Source organism: Pyxicephalus adspersus, chromosome 6 (genome assembly GCF_032062135.1).
Source record: "Pyxicephalus adspersus chromosome 6, UCB_Pads_2.0, whole genome shotgun sequence".
NCBI lineage: Eukaryota > Metazoa > Chordata > Amphibia > Anura > Pyxicephalidae > Pyxicephalus > Pyxicephalus adspersus.
In genome coordinates, this window is record NC_092863.1 from 70,021,905 (window position 1) to 70,047,547 (window position 25,643).

Genomic DNA, 25,643 nt, shown 5'->3' on the forward strand with positions numbered 1-25,643 from the left:
ACTCGGTGTCCTCTGTGGCAGTAAGTACTGGGGACACGGGCAGCTCTGATGACATGTTTCCATGGAACAATCTTAGGTTACCCAGTTATGTCATTCCTTTGCACTATGACCTACTTTTACACCCAAATCTAACCACACTCGCAGTTGGCGGCCTGGCAAAGATCACTGTTGTTGTCACACAGCCTACAAAATTTGTCGTCCTGCACAGCAAGCACTTGAAAATTACAAAGTCTAGCATAGAGAGTAAGGTGGGAAGCAGCCTGGTACAAGAAGATGTACAACTACTGGAACATCCTACAAGTGAGCAGATTGTATTACAACCCACTGATCCCTTGAATCCTGGCAAAAACTACACTTTGTACATTGAGTACAATGGAAATCTTTCAGAAAGCTTTCATGGGTTTTATAAAAGTACCTACAAAACCCGAGACGGAGAAGTCAGGTAAATGTGCTTTTTTAGCATCTATGCATAAACTGTATTGTATATATTGGCAACATATAAACGCTTCCCTAGTGCACCTTTCTGTTTTCAGACATGTTATGCTGTTATCTGGCTATTCATATTGTGCAGAGGAGGAAAAGCTTGTCTGTCAGTCAGTTTGTACCTCAATGACCCCTCCAGCCTCCATTACCTATCAGGAAGACACATACATGAGATGAGGGTTAGCCATCTACGTCTGCATGTCAGTGCAAGCAGTGCTGTTTGGTCAGCTTTCTCTGTACATTTTAGGATTTAGCAGAGTTTTGTAAAAGGAATTGAAAGGTTTAACAAATGAGTCACTCACAAGGGCTAGTTTAAAGAATATTGAGCAAAGAAAACTAGGGAAAATGTAGAACACATATTTTCAGATTGTGGCTTAAACCTGCACCAATTTATATCATTTAAAGTGTTCTTTTGGCTCAAACATTTGGGTATAAACTGAAAATTTTCTTTAGTTCATGTCTGTGTCTCTATTTGGGTCAGCTCTGGACACAGAACAGCTAAACTGTATATAGAGGTAAAACATTTTATTAGTTTTGGCTCTTTTGGAGAGATTCCTTCACTTCATATTCTCAGATCAGGAATCCATAAACACAGACATAAGTGGGAAAATCCTAGTACCTTTTTACTGCTGTCCATTTCCTCATTGCAGGTTTTTCTTCCTAAAAGGTTCTCTCAGAAAAGAAAGTGAAGAGAGATTCTTCTAAACAGATAGCAGTAGAATAATACAAGGGTTTTTTTTTACTTTTTCCTATTTCATCTAAAACTACAGAAAGATTTGAGAATTGATTCCATTTAAGAATGTACCTAAGTTGCAGTGACTTATATTCCACTAATGCTGTCTAAGTACCCCTACAAAAATGTATACCGTTCACTAAAGCTATTAAATGTAGCAACTATTCATTTCTAACCAATAATGCCTGTACATATGAATGTAAAAGATCCTGTGTCACATGCTGTAACATTTTTGCCAGGTTAAACGGCACAACATATATTTACCCTACTATATTAATTATGTATTAAATGGTCCTGATGCAGTGAAATACTATGTTTTTCTTTCAGAGTCTTGGCTTCAACCCAGTTTGAACCCACAGCAGCACGTATGGCCTTCCCTTGTTTCGATGAGCCTGCCTTCAAAGCCACTTTCTCCATAAAAATACGGCGAGAAGCAAGACACAGTGCTGTGTCCAATATGCCCATTGTAAGTGTATCAATATAACTGTTATTAGATGTTATATAGTGAAAGACAACTATAAATAAGATGCATGAGCAATTTAAAAAACTATGTAAAGTATTTACTGCTTCTTTAAAGATCAGTTACTTCCAATTGATGCTACAGTCGGCGTTAATTGTTTGTCCATATTCAACTGCAGTGGGAAGAGGCACAAACACATTGCCATGACCATGTCCCTCATTTTAGAGCTTAGCACAACTATAAGCTGGGGGCTAAACCTTTTATGTAAACTGCAAAAAAAAAGTAATGATGAGTGTTTGATAACTGTTCTGGTATTGGGCGGTTATACTGGTATAATTTAATGACAGGTTCCTGCTACTAATCCTTTTATAGATATTCTATCTCTTGAGTACTGGTGCTCCCAAGTGGCAGTCAGAGTGGGCTTCTGCTTTAAATGACCTCAAAGCCTAAACCAGTTTTTTTATGTCTGCATTATCACAAGTAGGAAACAAAGGTCTGATTGTGCATATTGGTAATGGCACCAGCAATAATACTTGTTGAAGTCTGTTGAACTAGATTGTGTGTTAGTTGTGGAAAACACCCAATACAGTACCTTTCCAGGTGGAGGGGCGTTTCTATATTTGGAGTACCAATTTCCATAAACCACACCTAAAATAATCAGTTCTCTTCAGGCAATATGGTACAACCCCATATGTTCAGAGCCTCAAAAATCTGGAAAATGAACTGAACAGAGGGTATAGGCCCAATACTATATAAAAAGACAAATCCACAGAGCTACCTGTATGTCCAGGCTCATCTGCTACAGAACAAGCAAACACAGGAAATGAGCAAAACTGAGCATGATGGATGCATGCTGTATCCTTGTTGCACTCAGCAGTTTACTGTATTTGTGTATTATCGAAATTTTCATGGTTGACTAATTTCTGGAACATTTTTCTTTTCAGGTAAGGACTGTGAAACATGATGGCGGGATTCTAGAAGACCAGTTTGATGTCACTGTGAAGATGAGCACATATCTTGTTGCATTTATTGTTTCAGATTTCAAGTCCATAAGTCAGGTGACAAATCGTGGAGTTAAGGTAAGGACTGGACACCTGGCATGTATAAAAAATTATTAATGTAGTTGTATCCTTAAAAAAATAGTTGAATCTGTCATCCCTTTCATTACTCTACTTGGATTGGGCAGAGTGTCCCAAGTAACCATTCTGGACAACATTAATTATTGTATTTAGCTGCTTGCCTAATGTTCATTTTGTAAAAATGCCTTTTGCTTGCTCCTACTGCCTTCCTAATGCCCTTTAAATGCATCTAGTATAGACTTAGGTGTGTTTGATAAAATTCCTCAATTTGGCAAATCTGCTGATTAATATAGAATAATCAATACGAGAGGAGCTCTGCTGCACTGAGAGTCTCATAAAATTGCCTTTCTTACCAACAACTAAAATCTCATGATCGCTTATCTGGACATCACCCAAAATATTTCTCTATTGACACCATCCTGTGACTTTCAGCTACAGCTAGTCAGAAAGTTATTGATACATATGACCATTCAGGATAACACTAAGGTGGTATTTGCTCATTGAGAGGTCCTAGAATATTACAGAATTGGTCAATGATTATCTCAGTTGCTGCAGAGGGCACTGGCATCAATTTTCATGGTTGACTAATTTCTGGAACATTTTTCTTTTCAGGTAAGGACTGTGAAACATGATGGCGGGATTCTAGAAGACCAGTTTGATGTCACTGTGAAGATGAGCACATATCTTGTTGCATTTATTGTTTCAGATTTCAAGTCCATAAGTCAGGTGACAAATCGTGGAGTTAAGGTAAGGACTGGACACCTGGCATGTATAAAAAATTATTAATGTAGTTGTATCCTTAAAAAAATAGTTGAATCTGTCATCCCTTTCATTACTCTACTTGGATTGGGCAGAGTGTCCCAAGTAACCATTCTGGACAACATTAATTATTGTATTTAGCTGCTTGCCTAATGTTCATTTTGTAAAAATGCCTTTTGCTTGCTCCTACTGCCTTCCTAATGCCCTTTAAATGCATCTAGTATAGACTTAGGTGTGTTTGATAAAATTCCTCAATTTGGCAAATCTGCTGATTAATATAGAATAATCAATACGAGAGGAGCTCTGCTGCACTGAGAGTCTCATAAAATTGCCTTTCTTACCAACAACTAAAATCTCATGATCGCTTATCTGGACATCACCCACAATATTTCTCTATTGACACCATCCTGTGACTTTCAGCTACAGCTAGTCAGAAAGTTATTGATACATATGACCATTCAGGATAACACTAAGGTGGTATTTGCTCATTGAGAGGTCCTAGAATATTACAGAATTGGTCAATGATTATCTCAGTTGCTGCAGAGGGCACTGGCATCAACTTTTCCTAATAAAGTCAACGTTTACTGGCAGCTATCAGCAGTATTATGAAGCATAAATTATGCTTTGTTTATTCATACTATGCGATAGAAAAGTATTCAAAGTATAATACAATATAAAAGGATGTGGAATTTAAGGGTTCATTTCAATATAATTTATGAGATAGATTTGTCACATATGTTCTGACTTTTTATGATATGAGCCCTAAGAATTACAAATCATATGGATAGATGTTTTTCTTTGTTGTTTGAGACCTTTTTTTTCTTTTCTTTTTTTTTACAAGAACCTTTAAATGAAATTAGAAAAAGAGATGCATTCATTTTCTTTATGACTTTCCTTCTTTTGTTTTAGATATCAGTTTATACCGTTCCTCATAAGATAGAGCAGGCTTCATATGCTTTAAGTGCAGCAGTAAAACTTTTGGACTTTTATGAAGAATATTTCCGTATTCCATATCCATTGCCAAAGCAAGGTACCGTGTTCCTGGCTGGTGCAAGAACTTTGTGTAAAAATGGTAGTATGTTTTGTGTTGATTATGGACTGTTTCTTGTTTTAAGATCTTGCTGCAATTCCTGACTTTCAGTCTGGTGCAATGGAAAACTGGGGCTTAACAACATACCGAGAATCTGCTTTACTATATGATCCAAAGACATCCACCGCTTCTAGTAAACTCTGGATTACTATGGTTATCGCTCATGAGTTGGCACACCAGGTGAGTAAAAATGGACTTCAAGGTTAACTAAGGTCTCTATAGCAAATATAGAATAATTTGGTGGAAGGCTTATGAGTGTTATGTTATACAGTGTTTTCAAAGCTTCTTGTTTGTTTTACACTGCCACCTTGATGTTTACAGAGTCTACATGTTATTTGTAATTGAGCTGTTCATAAATGCAAGTCAGGCTCTTTGTGAAGCCACTTTTACTGCTGTCCTTATTACCTTTCTTAGCTACAATATAACTGTCAGCTGTGGCAACTAACATTGACAAACAAATTTCTTCACCGCATCTCCTCTCCTACATTTTATTTGGGTCATTGTTGAGAATCTACATTGATACCAGTCTCTTAAAAAGTCAGCATTTATGTAAAACAATGTGCTCTCCTAACCAACTAACAATGTTTGTTCAATGTTACATTTTTCCTCTGATGACTAGTGGTTAACACCAGAGCCAGCATGCTGACACACATTTAGTTGCAGAGACCATAAAGGCATTACCAACGCAGATCTATTGTACCTTCAATTTAAATGTTGCTGAGGTTTGCTGAGAGCCTGTGGGGATACTTGTTACAAAATATTAACCAAACTGTCTTCCATTCCTTTCCTCAAAAAAAACATGTTTTGGTTATGTGTTCAGGTATTCGCTTTGGTTTGGTTTTAGGTCAAAATAAAAGGCATTCAGTTAGTAAACTTTATGTAACTGTTGAACATATTTTATGCTGACTTTTGCCTATTTGTCTTTTGGAAATGCAAATTTTCTTTTCATGTGGCATTTCCGCATGTTGATAACTGTGAAATACAGGTGCATGTGTATTCACTTAGGATGATGCAAAGAATATGAAGCCAAGCTTCTTGGATATGTTCATTGCTGTTTGTATTTTTTTATCTGCCCATTCATCTACCTGTTTTTTAGTTTCAATGAAAACATGGGTAGCAAAACAAATATAACCTCAAGTCTAACCTTTCCCTTCTTTTATTTAAAACTAAGAAATAAAGGTTTGTATTTTCATACTCCTCAAATGAAATATTTCAGGGTAGACATTCAGAATTTGCCATTGTGGGTGTGTTTAAAAGTTACTTTGTTTCCTGCAGGAGGACAAGTTTCTAGACAAATGTTTCAGTGCCATGGAAGTAGACTCACTGAATTCATCCCATGCTGTGTCTACACCTGTAGAGAACCCTGAACAGATACATGAGATGTTTGATGAGGTCTCCTATGACAAGGTAATTTGGCATCATTTTTTATAAAGACTGTGACGCCTGTTTCACATTTGTGATTTTTAGAAGCAATTTGTATCAGCTACAAAATCTCACTCCTGTTTGCTAGAAAATATAAATTATTGCAGTCAATGTAAATAATGAAATTCCAAGCAATTTGTAGCTCAGTCGCTGATCGGATTTATTAAAGCTCTCCAAGGCTGGAGAGGGTACACTTTCACCAGTGAAGCTGGGTGATCCAGCAAACCCGGAATGGTTATATATAATAAGTCATTTGCAATTTGCTTTTGAATCCTGGACCAGATCCATTCCGTGTTTTCTGGATCACCCAGCTTCACTGATGACAGAGTTTTCTCTCCAGCCTTGGATACCTTTAATACATCAGGGCCACTGTAGCATTTCTAGACACATAGGCCCTGATTCATCAATGAAATCCGCGCTCGCTGGAAGCGAACTACTCGCCTCCTCACTGCCAGCCGGATTCCTGCCTTCATAATAATGAGCAATAGGGGTCGCGAATCTGCCAATTAAGGCGATTAGATTTCAGCTGCGCGATTAAGGAGGATCTGTTAAGCTCAATGGTGAGATCATAGCAATTACACCTGTAGAGAACCCTGAACAGATACATGAGATGTTTGATGAGGTCTCCTATGACAAGGTAATTTGGCATCATTTTTTATAAAGACTGTGACGCTTGTTTCACATTGGTGATTTTTAGAAGCAATTTGTATCAGCTACAAAATCTCACTCCTGTTTGCTAGAAAATATAAATGATTGCAGTCAATGTAAATAATGAAATTCTAAGCAATTTGTAGCTCAGTCGCTGATCGGATTTATTAAAGCTCTCCAAGGCTGGAGAGGGTACACTTTAACCAGTGAAGTTGGGTGATCCAGCAAACCCGGAATGGTTATATATAATAAGTCATTTGCAATTTGCTTTTGAATCCTGGACCAGATCCATTCCGTGTTTTCTTGATCACCCAGCTTCACTGATGACAGAGTATTCTCTCCAGCCTTGGATACCTTTAATACATCAGGGCCATTGTAGCATTTCTAGACACATAGTTGCAACTTAAGGAACTACTTGTGCTATCAAATGCAGCTGCTGATGAACATGGCAAACCAATTCAGCCACATCAGCAATTTTGTAGCCAGCTACAAATTACTATAGAAAAAGAGCAACAAGATTTGTTATCCTGTTTTAAATCACTGTTACAAAACCAATAGTGGCTTGGGTGTGGTATTGTTATATCTTGTCACTATTATGTTGTACTAACTTGACTGTGAATAATGAATCTGTGCAAAAGTCTGCACTAAAGGTAAGACTAATCTATTATGACCGTAAAGGCTTTTGTGCATTCATATACACTCATATTTGTACAATATGCCACCAGTTTGTATGCAGTGATCCTTTAAGCTTTAATACGTTTCTTAGATTTATCACACAATGATAACTCCTGACTCCATGCCACTAGGGTGAACACGTGGTTCTATTTTTGTCTTATTACTCTGCACAGATAACTATCCTGTTGAATTCTGGTTACTAGACATGACTTCTAGTACTGAAAGATGACTGGACTTGCTCCACAAATAGCAACCAAGAATTCTTTTCTGGATTCTGATATGTCTGTGAATAAACAGCAATTTCATATACTGTTGTTTGTCAATAAAGATTTGTTAAATTATCTGATCACTGCTTTTTTTGTAAATGGAAACCAGTTCCTTTTTCTCTGCCAGTTGATGAAAAAAAAGTTATGCTATTTATCAGTAACTGAATAAATATGAAGTAAAAATTTAAAAATACTAGTTCAGGCATGTTCACTGGTATAAAAAAAGAAAAGCTAAAAAAAGAAAGCTAAAAAAAATAATTACTGATGCAGCAAGAAAGACAAATGTATTTCCTCGTCTTTTCTGCTGTGTCTCAGAACTGGTTATATGTATATATTTTTTTAGAAACTATTAGAATAGTTTTTATCTTGGTACATATTTGTGTTTTCACGTTGCCTTCCTATGATTATGTTCACAGGGTGCTTGTATCCTGAACATGCTACAGGACTACATTGGAGCTGAAACTTTTGAAGCTGGGATCATAAATTACTTGCAACGTTTCAGTTATCGTAATGCAAAAAATAAAGACTTATGGGACAGTATGACTGACGTAAGTTCACTGGATCTTCTGAACATAGCAAACAATATTTATTTAGATAGATATAATAATATTCTAAACTAAAATTTCGTAAAACACACATTACCGTAAGAGAAGTGAAAAAAGGACAGAGAGTTGTAAGGGTTCCCTTTTATCACCTTCGTGACAGCAATAAACAGATAAAGAAATCTATTTAGAATAAAATGCATATTGTATAATTTTGGAATTACCACATAAATATTAAAGCCATATATGTAGATACAACATATACATATAAATGCAACTGAGACAGACAGTTCCTCATTGTAAATCCGTGTTATGGACTTGTTATAGCCATATTCTTGATTTTAAAATTTACAGAACATTTATTATTATTACTATTATTATTATTATTAATAATAATAATAATAATAATAATACTATACAGTAGTAATATACACAGATCGCATAAAAAGATTTTATTTAAGGTTTTCTGTTTTAATGTTGCATTTTTTGTTACACCACCAATTACAGTTTTTATTGTATATTTTCTATCCAATCTATAATAATGGGGCCTATTTATAAAGACATGCTGATCACCACCAAAATCTGATTGCCACTTTTATAATGCCACTAATATAAAAGCAGGACCAGAGTTTGTGTAATGGCAATCAGTTTTTAATCTCCATACTGTATATTCAAGGATAGCAATCAGAAAGTCAATTTACTTTAATTACCTAATAGATTGCCATAGTTGAAAATGGCGTATGCAACCTAATAATTTAAGTGGCTGTCTTGACAGAAGTGACATTCAGGGTGTTTGAAACAAACAGCACTGATCTCAGTTGTGACCTAAGACATTCACCACTCTCCTGCTGATCCCCGCTGTATTAATGTAGAGTAGTAGTAGTACATAGTAGTTATCACCAGTTCATTCATGAAAGAGACAATCCTGAAAGCTGATCNTTTAATATTTGTTTTGAGGTCGACTAAAACTGGCTTATATACTGTATATGGTCTGTGTTCTAATTAACAGATTTGCCCTTCGGAAAAAACAGCCAGTGGTAATAAGGAAGAAAGTGGATTCTGCAGAAAGCAAAAATCTGTAAGTTTAGCATTATAATACATCAGTCTGTGCTATATTATGTATGCTGCATTTTAAAAAAATGTTATGCCAATTTGTTAAATTAATCAAGTCCTGGCATATGTATTTTGATTGAGTGGCTTTAAAAGCTTATATATTTTCTTGCCCGATTTCAATTCCACTTAATACTGCCACGGTCCCTAAGAGAGTTCAATCATATGTATGAAAAATATCAAAATATGGGACTTTAACGGCAGTTGAATATCATAAAATTATCATATTTTTTGAAATCTTTTTAAAAAAAGTTTATACATGCCTCTTCCCATTGTAAAGATTCAGGGGAAGTTAAATAACATCATAACATACATAGGCTGAATACATTGTACACATTACATATGTAGGGATCATCTGACACGTTTTGCAGAGTATGTCTGCTTTTTAAGGGATGAAATTAGTACAGACAATAGATGTATCAGCACAAAAGCTATTCAATTACAAGTGCACTTTGTCACCTGGTATGGTGGCAGGTAGAAAGCGGGGTTAAAACCACAACACACAGAGATAGCTGTATCCCAAATTAATCATCCACAGTAATGTTCAATTTGTAGTAACTGTCTCTTGGAGTTTTCAGAAGACTGCCATCAAAGCATCTTGTTTATCCATAATAAGTCACTGTCCTTCTAGACCAATACATGTAGTTCAGAAAACAGGGAGACGCCATCATCTGTGATGATGATTGCATCACAGATGATGGCGGTCATCCGAAACATGTCGGATGATCCCTACATATGTAATGTGTACAATGTATTCAGCCTATGTAAGTTATGATGTTATTTAACTTCCCCTGAATCTTTACAATGGAAAGAGGCATTTATAAACTTTTTTTAAAATGATGTAAATAAAATGTGATAATTTTATGATATTCAACTGTCGTTAAAGTCCCATATTTTGATATTTTTGGCTTTAAAAGCCATTATAAAAGCAACATATCAGGCACAAAATACGTTTAGACTGTTTACTAGCAAAGAATACTCAATCACGTGCAAGAAAATGTAAAAAAAAATGATTTTGCTTGCACATGATTGAAAGGCTGAAATAAAAAAACTATACCTTGTTCACTAAGCTAAGTGAAATTCCTTCAGTCTCACTGTATTCATTAGGAGCTTTTCACACCAGGGTGTTTTTGTTAGTGAAAGTTCTGAATGCTGCATTTTTGACCAGTTCACCTTCATTTACAATGCAGCACACATGTATTGATCAAGTATATCTGGTGTGACAACAGCTCTGTTTGTTATCTTTTTGTGAAATATACCTGTTATTAGCTTTCAGTGCAAAAAAAACATGTTTATCCAACAATCATCTGTTGAACAGACCTTCCAAGCCCAACATTTTTAGTGCATAGGTCATTTTTCCACAATGGTAAGATTGGATAAAACTATGATTTTTTTTTGGTATGATGTGCATCCTTGGTATAAATTCAATAAATTCCACATAATAGCTGAAATCCACCCAAAGTTTGTTGGCTGGTTTTCCAGTTTCTCTTGTTAGGGCACACTGGTATAATAAAACATGAAACTTTTCAATTTAATTTACCTGGCTATCAACATTCTGTGCCTTTGTTTCAGCACTGGACAGAGGACGATGTCATTGATGTTAGGGCAATGATGAACACATGGACTCTCCAGAAAGGTTTTCCATTGGTTACTGTGGCCGTGAAAGGAAAGCAGGTCCATTTACAGCAGCAACATTATCAGAAAGGTTACAAAGACCCAGAATCAGCTGGGTAGGTTCCACATTAAACTAACACTCAAGCTTATTAATGCTATAAACAATGCCATGGCATTTCATTTAGTATTCATATCAGAGTGGGAGGAAAATTAACAAGGGTTTGTCTATAGCAACTGATTAGATTTTAGTGGACTGAAGTTTGCATTAAACAGCATCTTAACCTTACCAGTTGTTTTTATAATCATTCTTCTCTTTTTATTATCACATAGAACAGCTGAATGTGTTGTGGACACTGACACATTGTAGACAAGTCATGTATCGGAGTAAAAATTAATACTCCTACTACTCTGCTCTGGGTACCACCATCTTAATACATATATATTGGGGCCCCTTGGAGTAGAGCCTTTTATGTATGGGTTAAACTATCATACTCCCTCCAGTGCCTTTACACCAACTACAATACCAACCACCGTATGGAGCATTATAACTAGTGCTACACATATAACACATTCTTATGTTAGTTGACAATATTTACAATTCTTAATTGTCCTTTATGATATCTGTATTGTTTGTTATTTTAGGCTGTTGTGGCATATCCCATTGACATACATTACCAGTAAATCAAGCAAAGTTCAAAGGTTTCTTCTAAAGAGCAAGACAGGTGAGCTTTCTAATATCAAAAAAGTATAGTAGTAGTTTTATGTATTGAAACGGTACTTTTTTTTATTTTTACCAATTTTAGTAATTTTGTCTGATAGTCTGGTTCTAACTAGTATAGTATTGAACCAATAACTGCCTAGCTAGGAAGACTTGTCATCCCCAACATGAGATATCTGCATTCAGTCTTGAGGCTAAACCTCATCACCAAAGTTTAGGGTATGCTAATTTGTGGTTGACTCTGTGACATTCTGCTTCCTATGTTGGATGAAATAGTTTGTATTGCAGATTTTTACTAGCAAATTGTTTCATCTTTAAACAAAGCAGCAGAAGCAATTATTAAGGTAGAATACTTATTACTAGTTAAAGTAAATACAGTAGTTAATAATTTGCAGTCTGTCAGACTTTTTTTGGTTTTGGCTTAGTTTTAAAAACTGTACCCCTAAAAAGATAATTGCATATCAAAATGTAAAATAAAAAACAGCTTTGACAACGTTTCTTCAATATTCAACTTTTATCCAGAGCTGTTCTCTGCATTATTTATTTTTCCAATCTAGATGTCCTTAGTCTGACAGCAAGCAATATTTAACTTTAAGTTGGATGCTTTAATAGATCTGCCCTCACCACTTTGCTTTAGTTCCTATTCTTTATGTCAGCACTCATTTCTTCACCAATGCAGCTGAAAAAGCAGTGATATGAGTGAACAGAGCCATTTTGGGTTTTTAATGTACTGTGATGAATTACTGATGGTACCACCATGAAAAACTGTTTGCCCTTTTATAAATTTGGTGGTTTTAAGAGGTGATCAGGCAAAAAGGAACAAAGGATGATAACCATTTCTTTATAAATAATAATAAAAAAAGAAAGATTTACAATGGAGGTTGCAATCATGAAATCTGCTGCTCTGCTACTGCAGCCATTATGAGCAAGCCTCACCTTTCCTAGTCCAGGACTTGTCAGCCCAATACAGGGACCAGTGTTCTCACATATAAGTAAACATTAGAAGTACAATAGCAAACAACATTGCATATGACAGTAATGATTATTATTTGCACCGTGAAATATAATAATACCATTTTTAAATAATGAAGTTTATTTGATTAAACTAATTTGCATTTGCTTTGTAGATGTGCTGTTCTTGGATGAAGAGGTGGAGTGGATAAAGTTCAATGTAGGAATGAATGGCTACTATATAGTTCATTATGAAGGTGATGGATGGGATGAATTGATAAAACTCTTGCAGGAAAATCACACAGCTGTCAGCAGCAATGACCGTACCAGTCTTATTAACAATGCTTTTCAGCTTGTCAGGTAAATGACAGTTTAGGTGCTCATATTCAGCCATTCTCAAAAAGTGGTTATGCTGGTTAAAACTAAAACGTACAATGTGTGCGCAGATACAAGTTTCTGATTACTGCGCAATACCTTACTTGCAGTTTTGTAATGTTGTCTTTGTTTTACTTGTTGCCTCTAGCAGCCTTTCTATGGCTGTTTAACCACTTAGATTGCAGGAATTTGGTCAGTGAACCATTTTTACTGTGTTCCTTTTTTGGTGTAGACATCAGTACAGAGTATGGTGCACTGACATGAGTACAATGTTTTTTAGATACCTGGGATACTAGAAGACTTCAAAATTATTTGTGTGTAATCTTTTCAATGTGGTATTATAAAGTTCACTTACTGATGTCATTAGTAAATCTGAACCACATATTAAACTCTTCATATGTTATATTTCTTCAATTCAGCATCGGCCTTCTACCAATTGACAAAGCTCTCAGTCTGACAACATACCTGAGAAAGGAGGATAGGATCATGCCTGTCTTTCAGGGCATGGACGAGCTGATTCCTATATATAAACTGATGGAAAAAAGAGACATGAAGGAGATTGAAGAACAAATGAAGGTAACCTAAGAAATAAGAATATGCATTCTATAAAACATTATGTCTGTGGCCTAAAACACACAGCCAGATCTGCTGACAGTTTTGAACGTGACCAAAAGATTTGTTTGATTTTCTCAACTAATAATTATTTGGTTGGAAGTCTCAAAACACTGCACAAATGTGAACAATATTCTTCATTTCTGATTTTCTTGGCTTGAAAATGATTGGAATTCCAATAGGGTTTGATCAATATTTACCAAGTCGACGTTCAGAAACCCTAAAAAGTGGTCACATTTGGACAGTGGGCTGCAGTTTTCCATCCAGATTCTCTTTAGACCAATTTGTTTTTTAATGTTTATTTGCATTGTCCCCTTTCCATAGGCATACATTTTAAATCTTTTGCGTGGTCTCATTGACACCCAGTCCTGGACAGATGATGGCACGGTTTCTGAGAGAATGCTGCGCAGTTCCCTGCTGCTCTTTGCATGTTTCCGCAAGTATCAACCATGTGTCGAGAAGGCCAAAGACTTGTTCACTAAATGGCAGGAGTCCAATGGTACCATAAGGTCTGTAATATGTACAAAGGCATTTTTTAGTTATTTGTTGTATTATTTTATTCACATTTGTTTGTGACTGTGTTTGTAAATACATAAAATAATTATTACACTAGTAACAGGATATTTATTATAATAAACCATATTAAACCACAAGGAAGGATCCATTTCATTTAAAATATGGAGCCTTGGATTGTGACCTTGCCATGTGAAACCTTTCAACTCTTCTACGCTCCATTGTTTGTTTGTGTTGGTGAGGCACAGATCTAGAGAACCATAGCCATTTGGGTTTGTGTAATGCAAGTAAAAGTATCTGTTAAAGTGGTAGCTCTTTAGTTTCCTTCTCCTTAAAGCTCAAACTAACTTTCCAGTCTCTCTGGCATTCGGGGTTGCTCCAACCATGCTGTGTCTTGTAAGAGTACCTAACACAATATTTGAGGGAAGACTCAGTTAAAGTATTTCTTAAACTTTTCCCTATTTGCCTTTTTAAAGTTTTTTGTTCTCACAGATGTCTCTGTGGGCAAGATGTTATTGATGAATATTTCATGATGATCCAATCGCAGACCAGTACATTCTAACTGGGCTGCAATATTGTAGTATTTTTACATTTTTAAACAGTTGCAATTTAATTTGCTGTGGCTGTGGCTAGCAAGGTGATAGTTGAAGGATCAGCTGCATTGGCTGGCTTCTACTTTCTGAGCAACACCAACATCTGTTGGGGTTGCCAGCAGGTCAGAGTCGGCCATGCTTAATGCATTGTAGTAAGGGGGATATTTCTATATGTCCTGGAAGTTTGTGTGAAATACTCCAAATTGTTTTTATACTGTAGAAGGTTTTCAAGTGTACTAAACTAGGGCTCATACATTTTTCAAATGTATTCTATAGTCTTACATTATTAATGTATTAATTAAATAAGGGAAATAAAGGGAAAACCACCTCTCTTCTCTCTCCAGTTTTCCTAATTTTGCTATATATTTTCTAGTTTGCCGCGTGATGTCGTTACAGCTGTCTATGCTGTGGGAGCCCAGACACCTGAAGGATGGGACTTCTTGTTTGAGAAATATAAAACTTCTCCAACTGGTGAAATGCATCTGATTGAATATGCCCTGACTCTTACTCAGGATAAGGACAAGCTACAGTGGTAATGACCTATACAGAGTATCATGCTAGTTCTCACATAATGGATTAATACAAAAGTCTCACTTCTAAAACCTGTCTCTAGGCAGTACCAGTACCTTTCCCTTTATAATATCAAAGGAAGTTTCTATGTATTGTAAACCATAAATATTTTCAGTAGCAAGACATCTTGTGTGCTGCATTATAAACCTGTTACTTGCTGGCAGCTGTCTATTTAAAAAAAATGCTCAGTGACCGATTACCTTCAGTAGAAAACCAATGTTTTCTTTTTTGCTAAATTTAAATTTTAAATTCTGATTTTATACTTTTCTTTGCCAGGTGAATATGGAAGCCAGACATTTTCAGCACTCACCACTGTTAACTGGCTCCTTGTTAACATCTATTGAGACAGAGTTGTCCCATGCTTCAATACATTCTTAGCGTGAGATCTGGCACAAGCATATACCAATATAAAAATAAATTCCCGATATACATACACACAGTACTGAACCCACCAGATAGGCCAGGCAACTTGCATTTTTTAAAAATAGGGTGAACAATGGCAGCCCAAATATTTAGATATTTAGAACACATCAAAATGTTTGGTGTGCATCTGGATATGGAGAGAGTATATTCAGAACACATTAGGTGATGATGTAGATGGACACTTAAGACTTGTAGAAGTGTGCTCTTCAAGGTTTATGTAGAGACAAAGGTTGAGAAAAATCCAAAGGTTAGAATTGTCACCAATGAGGAAATCTTCCATTAGGCACAAATGTGCCAGTGACAACTCTAAGCCTTTTCTTGAAAGGTTTGACCCTCATTTCCTGTTATATTTTTAGGACAACAAATAAAGGGTAATCTGCACACTGGGACATAGACAGTACACAATAATTTACAATGGTTTTAAAACTCTAAACTAGCAGAGAATTTTTACTTTTACGTTCATTTTAATTTGTATTTTTGACTTGGAAAAGTGTTAAATGTTGTATCCAAGGTAAACTTTGCAGCCTTAAATTGTTATTATTTTGTAGGTTAATGGATGAAAGTTTGAAAGGAGACCTTGTAAAAACTCAGGAGCTTCCCCATATGGTAGTCATGGTGAGCAGGAACCAAATTGGTCATTTGCTGGCTTGGCAGTTTCTAAAAAACAATTGGGATCAGCTGACTCAGAAGTAAGAAGCTTGTAGTATCAATACGTATGTGTCACCTGATCATTTCCACTATGTTCACATATTTCTCCCTGCATTCTACTAGGTTTGAGCTGGGATCACGTTCTCTTGGAGATATGGTAGTTGGGATTACACGTCTTTTTTCCACAAGAGAATGGCTGGAAGAGGTACCAGTAGATTCTTATTGTTACAGCATTGTTGGTGTATGTTTCTGATTACAGTGCAAAAAGTGGAAATTTTTCATCTATTTGTGAGACTTTATCAGCGCTCCGAGTTCTCCCCAGCCCCTTTTAGCAGGGTCCACCACCCGGCAATTTTCAGTAACCACCCGACTGTTTTTGAGTGGTCACCTAGGGGTTGGGTCACAATATAGGGTCTGCCACTCGCCTATAGTTTCTTCCCATCAGGTTTAAAAAAATTTGGGGGTTGAATGCTGGTGCTTCATGACAAAATTCACAATCACACGCTGGTTCCAATCCGATCTGCAAGTGTAATTTGGAATAAACCTTGAACACAGCAGTTCACCCTAAAGTAGTCATTCTCAGAGGGTTTCTTTGAACCCAAGGGTTCCTCCACAGCTTGCTAGGGGTTCATTGAGCTTTGGCTGATTGAACTCCCATGTGATGGTAATGTTTTGTGGTCAATGCCACTTGGCAAAGTCCGTAGCCATGACACCAAAGCTTTCTAGCTTTATTTCACTGGTTGCATCCTATGTGCCAAGTGTTATAAGCAGCAAAAGCTGTGGACAGAAGGACCAAAGAATGGGAGCCCAGTGGAATGAGGGATTTCAAATTTCTTGAAAATTCCAAGAAAACCTAGATCCAGTAGGATCTACTGTTACATATTTATCATATGCTTACCAGCACATAGAATACTTATAAGGCCTGCTGGCACAACATAACCAAAGGCAAACTTAAAAAAAAAATTGCCTCTATTTATGCTATGGAGTTACTTCCTCATTGGCCTGGAACAATGAAAAATCCCATTCCTTAGCAATAATTTAGGGTAGCAGCATCTAGCTGGTCTTTTATTGAGAAAATTACTCGATCGCACAAGGAAAGTGTTCTGGTTGTATTGCTGCCACCAGCGAATTTTCACAAGTGGAAGGATTACTCGTGTGACCAGAACTTACCTTGTAGCACTAGAGTCCCACTCTGACTTTTTATGTTCTTGTCATGTTTGCGCAGGTTTCTTTTAGGCATTTTTTTTCCGTTCACATACCAACAACAAACCCCCCCCCCCCGCCCACATTCATTCCTAATAATTATGTAAACATTAGATTGAAAGCTCTTCTGAGAGACCGTGACATGACCATAGAATCTCTGTAAAGATTTTTCTTTTTTTTTTCTTTTTGCCAACTAGGTAAAAATATTTTTCAGTGTTTATTCTGCCTGTTACATAAGCTATGCCAATCTGTGTAATCGACACCAATAGACATTCTCTGAAGTTTCTGAATCAAGCACACCATGTCTGTAATGTGTTTCTTCAATAATGTTTTTTTTAAAAAAGCATTTTAAATAGCAAAACTAACTAGTCCCGCTGCCTGCTATCGATCTATGGATTGTCCGGTTTTTGGGTTTAGGTTCATTTCCATAAATTTACTTAATAAGTTGCATTATGGACTTGTACATGTGAATAAAACTTCTATAGTATTGTCATCTTTGAATTTTCACTTATATTGACTTATCATAGACTTTCTCTGGGCCCCCAGATTTTAGGAAATTCCCTTCAAGTTTTGCTTCATTTAACACTATGACCTTATGTGTGTTTCATGTTGTTTTTTAGGTAACAGAATTTTTTGATTTACTGAAAGAAAATGGCTCCCAACTGCGATGTGTTCAACAAGCCAAAGAGACTATTGAGGAAAATATTAGGTGGATGGACAAAAACTTTGATCTTGTGAAAACTTGGCTGAAGAAAAATAGTTCATAAATAAATAAAATACTTATTAAATTAAAGAATTTGTCTAAAAGGAAGTCTGACATTTCTGGTAATTTACACAAAATAACAATTATTGGAAACATATTTGCTATCAAGAACTTTTAATATTAATGTTAGGATATTTGCTGCACTGAATACATTTTTTATTAAAATACATATTAGGGTCATTTTATGCCCCTGTTGTAACAGACCTATTGGATTACTGAGGTCAGGGGATCATTGGGTGACTTGATTGACATCCTCTGATGTTTGATTGTTTATATGGGGCCCAGCCCTGTGATTGTGATGAATGAACATAGTTCTAAATTTCCTGGATTAAGCACTTTGTATTCCTCCTTCAGACTAATGCCTCCTCATTCCCATCTGTCAGATGATTACCTGTAGGGTTCCATGTGAAAAGTTATTCTGGCAGTAAGCAATGGGGAAGGGTAAACAACTGGTGGTTGTATTTATAAACTGATTTATTAATGCATGTAAGGATAGTATAGTGTACAAATTCCTCTATCATTTTACAACCTTTTATGGGTATTTTACCAAAGCAAAACTGACTGTGACAGGAACATGCTATAAGTGCTATATCAGCCAGGCGTGTGCCACCAGCATTAAATTAAACTTCCATTATGAGTATTGGAAAGTGGTCCATCGCTGACCTAAATGCAAGTGGAACAGTATTTCTTGGGTTCAGGCAACATGAAAATTTCTGCAGAGGAGGGTATTTGCGTTTTAGCAATTCTTTTTTAGCCAGAGATATGTCTGTCTGGTACAGGCCCAACACAATTTTATTAAAAAGGATTAACATATGGAAATAAAGAGATACCACTGATAACACCATGGATGTGGTAAAGTTTCTTCCATCTTCTGTCACAATTACTTTAAGTCAAAGAATAAAGAAGGCAGGTAAATGAGTTGTAATTGTATGCCTTGTCGTTTTTCATCTTTTCTCTACAAGGATCAAAGATTGTAAAATCCACTCCAATTAAAAAAACTGAAATATCCAGATATCTCAGGATGAAATAATATTTTTGTAGTGTGTGTGTGTGTGTGTGTGTGTGACAAATTTGTAGATTATGGCATGGAAGTTTTAATGCATAATGTCAGAGAGAGATCAAATCTCAAGTCTTGTGTAGTGATCTGTCAATTTTTTCTCCAGAAAGGAGATTGGAGATCAGAGCATGTCCTGGTACTGAAAATGGTGAATTTGACTTCTCTTTGTCACTAATAATGTGGAGAACAGCCAAATTAGTAATGCTAAAAGTACCAATACCTAGCAGTAATTAAAATAAGCCCTATGTCCTCCCTTTTAAATGACTGAAAGTGTCTGAAGTAGAAAATGTTTTGTTGCCAGAGCAAACAGATTTTTGCTTAATGCTTCTTTTGCAATGTTTGGAATAAATGAAAAAAAACCTTTTCATTAAAATGTGAAAACTGTTTTTTTTAGAATAGAAAATAGCTTTTAATAACTGTTTTTACAATATTATAGGTGTTTTTTTTTTAGTGATTATCAGCCACTTTTCCTAATTATAAATAAATATTCGGATGCTGAACTGTTCAAGGTTCAGTAACCTTTATGAAGCAGGCAAGCTGATGTCTGGGAGTTTCTATGCTGTAGAGCCCATTCACATGTTCATGCTGCATGGCGTTATATTGAATGGGCTGCTTTAATACAAGTCAGTTTTTATGGTACCTGACTCAAACAAGTCCTACACTGTTTGTTCCCAACGCAGCACATCTCTTGAATGATAGTGTGTTACTGGGTATTGTGGTGTGCTGTAAGGTACATGTATTCAGCTTAACTCCCGTAATTCATTGGGACGCCATTCAGAATTTGCACTGCAGTGCTACCACGTTATATACATTGCAGTGCATTGCAACACACATCAGTGAGTAGATGTGAACTTACACATTTTGCCTAATAGGTTTTTTATAGAATAATTTAGGGTGTTTTTACTGTACTTTGCACTAAAACCATCCTTTACTTTGTCATATAGACCTAGAGTTTTATAGATAGCATGTTATGACATGACAGCAAATTATCTATAGCATGATATAAGCCTCATTGAGGACTGGCAGCAGTAGCTTGAAATACAAATTACCTGAAAGAAGCACAACTCTTTCAGTACAGCACTTAGTGGCAGTGTTGCCTTTACTTTGTATGTTCTCCACTGATAGAATGTAAAGATGCATGTTAACATTTCCAGTGTGCTGAAATCTTATAATGGATGTTCAGAATAGCAGGAAAGGCTAATACTAATGGTTGGCATTGGATGCTATTGGTTACTTCATCTTGTACATTTTCAGCTCCCTTGTGATACAATATCTTCCGATATCCTTTCCCCCAGCTTTTACAAATCACTGTTTAAAGATTAAAAATACTTGAAATACATTTTGTTCAAATTTTCTTTTTTTCTCCATGTGTGCTTTTTGCTGCAGATTGCAAATAAAACACTATAGTGATAATTTGTGTTTCTGATCTTTTATTATAAATGTTTTCAACACCTGTAAAAATGACTTAATAAATGTCAGTATAACTAATCTGTATGAACAAATTGGTACTTTTGGTATTGTATTGGTAGCAGTCCTTGTTATGGGCCTTTCCAGGGGGGCAGGTCACATCCCGGTGTTCTTGATCTTGGCTTCATGCTGACATACTGCCCTCTTAAACCTTTTCATGTTTTATAGCACCTTGCACCATTTTTGCTGCCCGCCTATGGACTTTATCAAAATATTTTTGTGATTAAAGTCTTCAGGACATTATTGGAGTCTCACGCATTAAAAGTGAAGTCCCTGTGCATTTTTACAAGTAAGGTCTAAGTAATGTACTGCATTCATAATTTACAAAGAGATAATTTAGGGCATAGGTGTATAACTTTTTTTACCTACAAAATAACAAACCACCACTGCATATGTTTAACATAGAGTTTATTTCTAATAGTGTTCATAAGTCAAAAGTAAAACAGCCCTCATATCACTTAGATTGTATAGAAATCCCCCAACATGTGTCCTGAGTGAAGTACACCCGGTACTCATCCTATATGTAACACTTTGCATAGCTGTCCATGTGATACATCTTATACCAAAACAAAATGGATGGTTCTATTTTGAGGGTATCAGTGCAATCATCTTGTGTAAAAATAGGATTCAATTTATGCAAAACTATAAACACCTGCCCATGCTGGGGTAAGCCAAAATATATTTCATATACACAAAGAACAAGGTATTGGCGAATAGAAAAGGCGCGGGTCTTGTAAACACAGGTGAGCTCATTTAAAGATATAAAAGAGCTTATTTATAGACAAAACTTATTTTTTATATAGTGGGGTTGGGTTTGACCTTTTAAGTATTATTATTGCTGTCTGTGTCACCATTGGGGAGATTTACCTGTCTGTGCATTGTCAAAGTGAGCTGGGCAAAATTTAAAATTTCAGAGCTGTTCCCAGAACAAGAGGTGAGGAGTAAACTTACAGTAGACACCTTGTGCTGGGGACAACTGCCTGAGAGCAGATTTATGTTTTTTTTAAAGTTGTTTCTAATAACTTCCCAATGGCACACAAATTTGACAGGTTTTTTTACTCTTTGCTAATCTAAAATGCATAAAGTATATATATATATATATATATATATTATTTATTGTTCAGTGACACACAACCATCACAACACCAAAACAATGTAACCAAGCATTCTTTGCACACGCACAGAAAATAAAATCTTGCCTAAAATATAGTAATTTCTATCAGGTACCCCGTATGTGCTCATTTACTAGTCCAATTGCTTGAAACCTGTGCAAAGATTGCTGCTTTTATTACAACAATAAACATTTCATTACCACTCTAGAAAACTTTCCCCTTGCTAAGGAAAAAATGAAAAATAAGAAATAGCCAAAAGGAATTTAAGGTTTAGAGAGGCATTTCCAAGGTCCTCGGTGCAGGAAAAGAGAAGCCATGTCACACAGCTCTGTGCTTGTATCACAATTTGTTCTCCCAAGCAGTTGATATGCAGACAGAGACTGTACACCGATCTGAAAAAAAACAAACAGAAACAAGTGAAAATAGCATACAATGCAGTCTGTGTCAAGACAATTGTAATTTGGAGCACATTGGGGCACATTATGGTTCATGTTCTAAAGGACTATAGGGTTTTCACATGGCAAACTGATTTTCACCCCACTTAGCTTAGTAAATGGGGAAAAAGCTCTGCTGACTTCAACCTTCCAATCCCATGCAAGGAAAAAATCCTATTTTTTTCATATTTCTTTGCAAATTGAATTTGCACCACATTCACCAAGTCAAGTAAAATATCCCTTATAGGGGTGACAATTCAATTTGGTAAGTGAACAGCCTAAGTTCCTTTAATAAGTCAGCCCGACTAAGTAGCAAAGGCAGTAACAGAATGAGTAAGCACGCATGGGCTGGGCATCTCAAAACCATACAATATGGCCAAAAATGTGAGGACACCTGACCTTCAAACCCACTTTATAACCGCAGGTATGATGAATTGGGATATTTCCCCTGATGATGCTACATAATGCAAAAACTTTTTAGACTATTGAGTGTTTCTAACCATGTGGGAACACTTTTGGGAAGGCCCTGCTCCAAAAGGACCGGGGTCCTGTATAAAATGCTAAGTAAATACAATGTACATTTATTTTATACATCATTACATGGTCTGGTACACTGAGCTAGCTATACAGTGATCTGCTATGAATGTAGCGTTTCATCATTTTATTGGAGTAGAAGGTAATCAAATATTTTTGTATTCAACATATTTTATATGTTCTAATGGGCACAAGGCTCTTCAGAAGAGTTCTGATTTACTGAGCAAAAAAAAATGTTGGATTGTCCTAAAAATACTAATATATTTCTTGCTATTACTTGACAGTTCTGAGATTACATACATAATCTCATATTACGTATGATTAATATTTTAGCACAAGCAGCAGTAAGTGTATTGAGTTTTATCTGTTGGGACAATAGTCTGCCAGCTAAAACCTAGCTTCAATAAAACAGCTTAGGAGAAACAGTTTAGGAGAAACTATTGGTAACAATTTTAAAATGAAGACTTTATTATTGTAAGTATGAGGAAAAAAAATAATTGGAGAGATGGAGAAATAAAATCCTTTTATTAACTTACATTTAACAAGCTGTTTATACATTTAGATTGCACATTTACTTACGGTTGGTTTAACTTTTGCATGTTTTTGAGGCACTAGCTGTTGTAGAGGAGCTTTGGCTTTTAGGCTAGAGGAAAGCAAAATTTCTTAATGTTAGATTTAATAAAATGCACAACTTCTATAGACAGTCTGCAAGCTTGCACATGGTTTGGTTATACTTCAGTTTAACTATCCTTATCTGTGAACCCTCTATATGATCCCTTTTCTAATCAGACAGCACAGTATTCTACATGTTAGGCACAGTTTATACCTTTGAGGCATCGGTGGTCTTTTCTGCAGTCTGTAACACTGGTTTGCCAGAAGTGCTTTGTCCAGTCTTGTCCTGGTATACAAACATCACTATGTTAATATCCTCATATTACTATAAAAAGATGGCATCTGTGTCATTGTCTGAAAACATGCTACACAGTATATAAATATTAAATAGATTTAAATTGCTTTCTGAGATCTTGTTAATATTTGAGGATCCACAGACTCAGTGCTAGTTTCACTTTCTGTGAGCCTGTTTTACTATGTAAGGAACACCCAGACCCAGCTCCACATTCTAGGAGCTTGTCCCACTACAAGTGGGTATACAGACTTGGACCTAATTTCATGTTCTGTGACCCTGTCCTACTATGGGAGTGTACATACACTCTTACCCAGTTCCACTTTCTGTCTCTCATAACGCAGACTGCAGACTCTACATAATTAAATTTCCTATTTAATTCGTAGTTGTTTGGGCTAATGTGGGTTTAGCCTACTAAATTATGTAAGGTGTTCAACAGAAATGTGTATGTAATGGGGCATCTATAGGTTTGATTTATAGTAGAGGACATTCAGCAATGTGTTTGTAAACTTGTGTGTACATTAAATACTCAATCGTGTGAAAAGAAGTAAAAAGGTTTTGCTAATCCACGGTTGATTAATATAAACATCTCTCATCTCCTAAAAAGTTGTAGGCTGAATATTTTACTAGCTTATAGAACAAACCTTTGTGGCTTCTGGAGTCTTTCCCGCTGTCTGAGAAACTGGTGTGCTAGAAGTACTCTTCTCTGTCTTGTCCTAGTTTAAACATAGCATCAGGTTACATGCACGAACACAGATGTTGTAAAAGCTTTAAGATAAAATACAGAATCTATTATACAAATGACATAAACTCGATACCCATGCTTCAGATATAAATAATAAATACCTTTGAAGAACTCTTTGCTGTGTCAGCAGAGCCAGTATCACAAGAGGAGAAACCACTAGACAGAGCATCAATGGCTGCATCATCACTTATAGATACCTAGAAAAGAAGACACAGTTTCAGTCTACAAAACCTTCACTACAGCCTTAACTTTATAGGTAATAGATCAGGATCACACTTAGATTCCAGAAATGTACTACTGCACAGAAACTTTGGGATTGCTAATAGCTCTGTAGGATGCATTTTGTTTAGTTTTTTTTCTTTTCTTTTTATGAACACTGGGTAGCACCTGCATGGGGTTTGCAGGTTCTCACCATGTTTGCTTGGGTTTCCCCTGGGTACTCCAGTTTCCGCCCACATTCAAAAGAACATGCAGTTAGGGCAATTGGCTTCCCCCCAAAATTGACCTTAGACTGTATTAAACATTTGACTATGATAGGGACATTAGATTGTGAGCCCCTTTGAGGGACAGCTAGTGACATGACTATGGACTTTGTAAAGCACTGCGTAATATATCGGTGCTATATAAATACAGGATGATAATAACATCCACAACATTATTTTTTCAAACAAATGGGTATGTTTTTAATATCTGCATTGAGTAAATGATCTAAAAAGCTCTGACCTTAACATATTCATATTTCAACTTTTACCATAAGACTTTGATAAAATTTTTGAATGGATTTGCCCCTTAAGGAATAAGGACATTCTCTAGTAGTAGTCGGAGTGGGGATCCACAAACCAGGTATTATACATTCCACTACCAATGTATGTAAGCGTAAATTATTAATTATATACACAATTAATTATTGTGCTTTTTGTATGGGCTTTTATAAACTGCATTTACACTGTACACTATATGGACAACATTTTGTGGACATCTTACCATCACACTTGTGTTACAACATGCTTGGGGGATGCCAAAAAGCTGTATGCAGTATTTTATTCAATGTATTAATAAAACTATGTGGAATCCCGCTTAATATACAAGCCCAATCCTTCCAGATATCTGCTTCCTTCTTCATGGTAATGGGTACAGGGA

The 25,643-nt window shown here is 36.0% G+C and overlaps 2 protein-coding genes across 2 annotated transcripts in view; one reads left to right on the forward strand and one right to left on the reverse strand.

Moving 5' to 3' along the window:
• Positions 1-20,809, forward strand: ERAP1 (endoplasmic reticulum aminopeptidase 1; the record flags this gene model as incomplete). Its single annotated transcript, XM_072413956.1, is given in 17 exon segments — positions 1-442; positions 1,544-1,682; positions 2,621-2,755; positions 4,424-4,544; positions 4,630-4,784; positions 5,880-6,011; positions 8,032-8,163; positions 9,167-9,235; positions 10,840-10,997; positions 11,524-11,603; positions 12,727-12,910; positions 13,345-13,501; positions 13,862-14,046; positions 15,017-15,175; positions 16,185-16,325; positions 16,408-16,489; positions 18,108-20,809. Coding segments are annotated over 17 exon segments (2,618 nt in total), but the record flags the coding sequence as incomplete, so codon positions are not given.
• A 356-nt stretch (positions 20,810-21,165) lies between these two features.
• CAST (calpastatin) overlaps positions 21,166-25,643 on the reverse strand; it is a 31,253-nt gene continuing 26,775 nt past the window's right edge. The window contains exons 29-33 of the mRNA XM_072413957.1: positions 24,605-24,700; positions 24,403-24,474; positions 23,681-23,752; positions 23,434-23,497; positions 21,166-22,278 (exon numbers count right to left, since the gene is read on the reverse strand). Of these exons, the coding sequence (XP_072270058.1) occupies positions 23,441-23,497; positions 23,681-23,752; positions 24,403-24,474; positions 24,605-24,700 (297 nt within the window). The 3' untranslated portion in view covers positions 21,166-22,278; positions 23,434-23,440. The remainder of the gene's footprint in view (positions 22,279-23,433; positions 23,498-23,680; positions 23,753-24,402; positions 24,475-24,604; positions 24,701-25,643) is intronic.